Source organism: Phalaenopsis equestris, unplaced genomic scaffold (assembly GCF_001263595.1).
Source record: "Phalaenopsis equestris unplaced genomic scaffold, ASM126359v1 Scaffold200668, whole genome shotgun sequence".
In the NCBI taxonomy this organism is placed as follows: Eukaryota; Viridiplantae; Streptophyta; class Magnoliopsida; order Asparagales; family Orchidaceae; genus Phalaenopsis; species Phalaenopsis equestris.
Window position 1 is genome coordinate 153,246 of NW_018220479.1, and position 4,869 is coordinate 158,114.

Here is a 4,869-nt window from a genome sequence, read left to right on the forward strand (position 1 = left end):
TGATATATATATATATATATATATATATATATATATATAACCAGCAATACTAGGGCAGCTTTGATTCCACTTGGCTTCAATGAATAGAAGCTTTGGTGCAATCACCACAAAGTTTGTGAGATATTTGGATCAGCTTCAATGAATATGTTTAACTCCTTTCAGGTTGCGACAAAGAAGCTTACGATTTCTACTTTGACTGGTGTAGGTTCTGCTTCAATGAACAAAACTAAACTATAATGCTCGGCTTTAACGAATGTTAGATGTACATTTAATTCTCGGCGTCGACAAATAAAGTGTGAACTACTAATGATGAGCTTCAATGAATATTGGATGCACCTTCTATGCTCAATTTTAACTAATGTTAGAGGGAGCTTTGATATGATAAGAAAGGAGACGACTTCGGTTATGTGATAAAATTTGGGCTGTTTGTATATTTATAACTTTCTACTTCTCATGTCTAGTTTTTTGCACATATCACGTTAAGCTCATTTCTAAGCACCGTCTGGGGGAATCACGGTTGTTCGTGCCTGAAAAAAAAATTAATAGCATTTTTAGAATGTCTTATATAGTGTTCTTCCGTTATGACCCGTGAGATGACATATTTTTAGAAATATCCGTGCCACCTGAATGCATAATATATCCTAACCCCAATTTTTTCACGCAACAAAATTTCTTATATTTGCTCTCAACAATTAACTTCTTTTGAATTAGGGTATTTATTTTAATTAAAAAAATAGTTCTTCTAAAAACTGGGGAAATATAAAAACAAGTTTATTTAATCACCATATGCTCAAAGTTTCCCCCCATCTTATCTACTCAGATATTAAAAATCTTAAAGAATTCAGCTCCTTGCTTCCCACTCCAAGCCAAATATATATGCCTTTCTTCGTTCTCATTTGAATGTACCTCCATTTCCTGGAGCTAGACTCCTCTCGCCGATTTGTCGGGTACCCAGACAATAAAGGTCGCCGTCTTTCTCCGGCTACAGCTTCTATTAACTCGGAGATTCTGGGGTTTCATAGAAGTTGACCGAATCCAGGAACGATCAAGTGATAAAGAAAAGGGATGATTGAATTCGAAGAGAGAGCAAAGATGATACCGTTCTCTTATTGATCTTTTTTTATCAGATCTCCGACTATCCCCCGCGTGATGGAAAGGATCTGTGGAAGAAGAATGAGAAGAGATGGATCAAATAGCGAGCTGGTAGACGGAGAAGTCAGAAAGCTAAGTCGCCCTAGTCTAATCTGGTTATGCCCTAGCAGCCGCCCGCCGGGTTCGTGAGTTCTGCAAGATTTGATTTTCTGTTATTTGATTCTTTTGCGGTGGTTTCAGTTTTTGCTTCGGGGTCCTGGTGGGGAGATGGATCCGATTCCACTTAGAGATATAAGGGCTTTTGGGGGATTTCTGGATGGTGGTATGTTTCGTGTTGGTACTTCGTCTGTAGCGGCATTAATTCTGGATGGGGAGAGCGGTGAGCTGGTTCAAGCGCCGGTTAAGCTGGGGAAGAGGGGAGGAGGAGGCGTTGCTGATGCGAGGTCAGCAATGGCTTTGAAGAGTCATAGCGAGGCTGAGAGGAGGAGGAGGGAGAGGATTAATGGCCATCTTTCTACGCTCAGGAGGATGACTCCGTGCGCTGATAAGGTCAGTCCCTTTGTTTTCTTACGCCCAGAATCTCTTGTTTGGTTTACTTTTTTGTTTACGGAAGTGCAGAGTTTTAGTTGTTTTGTGTTATTTTTTTTCATCATCTTGGTGTGCTTTTGTTTTTATCTAGTGGGATGAGCTGAGTTATTACTTTTTTTTTTTTTTTTTTAAATGGTAGATGTGTTCGGAAGAGAAATTCTGGAAGAGACATTCTTAACTGATAAATTAATTAATGGATTGCCTGGGTTTACTTTTAGTCAGTCTTCTAGAATTATTGCATTTCATATTGAGTGGTTTCCATAGATAAATCTTCTGCTTTTACTTTTTATGGAGATGGAATGTTTGAGGAGCTTTTGAATTGAAGATTACTGCTCAACTTTGCTGCAGAGGTAGGGGGGCTTCCTTTATTTGGGACTTTTTTGTTAAGAAAAAAACACTGCTATAAATTCCGAGAGCATCTGTGGAGTTTCTAAGTTAGTTTATATTAGTTGTCATAATGCTAATCCAACAAAGTTTCTTAAGAAGATTAATGGCGACTTTTTTCAAAACAATACTGAATTCTAATGCATTGTCTTTATAGGATAAACAATTGGTGTTTTGAGATTTATACTTTGGTAATTTAGGTTCTCTTGGTGCTTCTGTTAATTTTTTGACATGACTGTCTACAATTGATCCATTCATCTAGGTATTTGATCAGCTATTGTGAAGATAATCTGAACACAAAATGTAGCTCATAGATTGTTTCATTCGAATTATATTTGTGGCACTTTTCTCAAAGATTTTTAGATTTATTATGTTCTGTAGAGTATGCGCTAGTGTGCTTGTGTGAATTCATGCCCCCATCCCAATACATGAAAATAAAAAAAATAAATAAAATATAAGCACCATGTTTCAGAAGTTTGATGAAGGGGTTCCACAGTAGTTAGTGATGGAATTTATGATGCAAGATATTTGGTTTTCTCCTTCTGTGTTACTTACTGCTGGTTTTGAGGTAACTTATTTTAGGATCTTAGTTCAAGTAAGCGAGTTTGAAAATTTTTTATAATCTGCTCATAGCATTGACTTTTTGTTCTTATTTATTATTGAAGCATTCATTGTGAGTATTTTTTTTGTATGGATGAATCATTCCTTAGTTAAATTTTATGGTGTTATCTTGTCATTTTTTTCTATAAAGAAAGATATTTTTGTTGTAATTTCCATGATATATTTTCTCTGTAAAACATTTTTCTTGAGGGTAGTCCTCGAAAAAATTATGTTTGTTACTCATTTTTTTGAATCAAATCTAGTAAAAAGAACTTTGCATAACTGTTAGCTTTTACTATTGACAGGGGAGTTGAAACTGCTATGGCTAATTGATAGACTATGACACCATGTTTCTTCTTCCTGACACGAATTCCTATTCCTATCTTTTAGTACTTCCATTTTAATTGAATAAATTTCATCTGCTGCATGCCCAAATGTGTACAAAAGCAGTTTTTTTTTCCTTCCCTTTGTTTATTTGATTTTCTTTGGTTCATCATTCCTTGTATCATTGATGAAAATTTCTTCTCTTTGCAATGCTGAGGAACAATTTGCTAGTTCAATCCTTTTAAAATGATAAGAGGGATAGTCTAACTCTTTATGTTATTCAGTTGGACAAAGCTGGGCTGCTTGCTGAAGTGATTAACCACATTAAGAATTTGAAGAGTGATGCTGTCGAGATTGGGAAATTTTGTACCATTCCATCTGACACTGACGAACTGAAGGTTGAGGTCGATGGTGTGGGTGCAAGCAACAACAGCTTATCAATCAAAGCATCCTTCTGCTGTGATGACCGTCTGGGACTTCTAGCAGATTTAAAGCATACTCTGGAGTCTTTACAGCTAAAGACTATAAGTGCTGAGATCTCATCTCTTGGTGGCAGAGTCAAATTTGTCTTTGTGATGACTGGTGAAGGACTTAATAATGATCTTGAGAGGCATTTATTGATAACAACTATTCACCAGGCTCTCAAATCTGTACTTTACCGGGCTAGTTCCATGGATTTACTGCCAAATGCCTGCTTTCCTGGCAAGAAGCGCAGGATTTCACTATTCGAATCTTCATCTTCTTCTTCATGAGATATAAATATACTTTGTTGGAATATTTGGGGTTATGTTTTAGATAAAGGGAAGTGAGAGAAATCAAATTAAAGTTCGAACAGCCATTGAATTCAGATTTTTGAATTCATTTTCATGTCCTTAACACCCATATTCCTTGCATCCAAACATGATCTTGGTGATATTTCTGGGTTTCAAGTGTTTGTTGGAATGCTTTGGATTGCTGTGATCATCAATGCTGAGGTTGATGAAAAGAGTCTTTGCCGGGCATGCGAGGCAAGGTTTTGTTAGAGGGGGGATAAGTTTGCATTTTAGTCATGAAGTTAAGCATTAAGGCACTGATTAAGGTGTTTACTACTACTGGAGTTTTAAACATCCTATATGTGATAGAAATATAACTATCAATTAAGATTTGGGATTCTTATAGGGTGCTTCAAAAGTCCTATATGATCTTGTTTAGGGGAAATTGTTTTTCTTGGTTTCTTTCTGTAGGCCGAGGTCAGGCGATAAATTCCATCCTATTGGTCTTCTAAACAAAATTAATACTTACGTGGAAGGTATGATTGCTGCAGTAGGAGAGAGTGAAGCTCAGGTTGCCTACAATTTGTTTTCTTAAGCTTTTGTTGAGATTTGGATCATAAATAATGTATATTACTGTGATTTTTCTCTTTACTTTTTAGTTTTGCATTTCTGATTTATATGACTGGGAGATTTATGTGTCTGTAAATGTTATGTTCTTACTTGTTAAATTTATCTTTTGTCATAGACTTATAGATTTATATTACCTTTGGTGATTTGTTTGTGCTCATCATTTTTGGCTTAAATGCTTAGAAGAGCTCGGCAATAAATTCATGGGAAATTAGGTACTATTTAATCTGAATAAATTGATCATAACTACCATTTAGTTTTTGGTTTCTTAAATGATTAGCAAAACTCGGCATGGTTCTCATTCTCCATATATTTTTTGCATTGTGATAGATGATTTTTCCAATTTTTTTGAAAAGAATGTTACTTCAAATTCTTTAGAAGGATTGGTATTGGCGTCATTCATTTATCTCACTTATTATATGTACATGACCTTTTTTTTTTTTGAAGAGTTAATTTTAATAATATTCAAGGCCTCAAATATATATATATATATATATATATA

General features: G+C 35.3%; 1 protein-coding gene across 1 annotated transcript; it reads left to right on the forward strand.

Moving 5' to 3' along the window:
- Positions 1 to 841: 841 nt before the first annotated feature.
- LOC110035910 (transcription factor bHLH30-like) lies at positions 842 to 4,406 on the forward strand. The gene is made up of 2 exons (XM_020740240.1): positions 842 to 1,641; positions 3,273 to 4,406. The coding sequence occupies exons 1-2, from the start codon at positions 1,360 to 1,362 to the stop codon at positions 3,738 to 3,740; spliced, it is 750 nt and encodes a 249-aa protein (XP_020595899.1). The 5' UTR covers positions 842 to 1,359; the 3' UTR covers positions 3,741 to 4,406.
- The last annotated feature ends 463 nt before the right edge of the window (positions 4,407 to 4,869 follow it).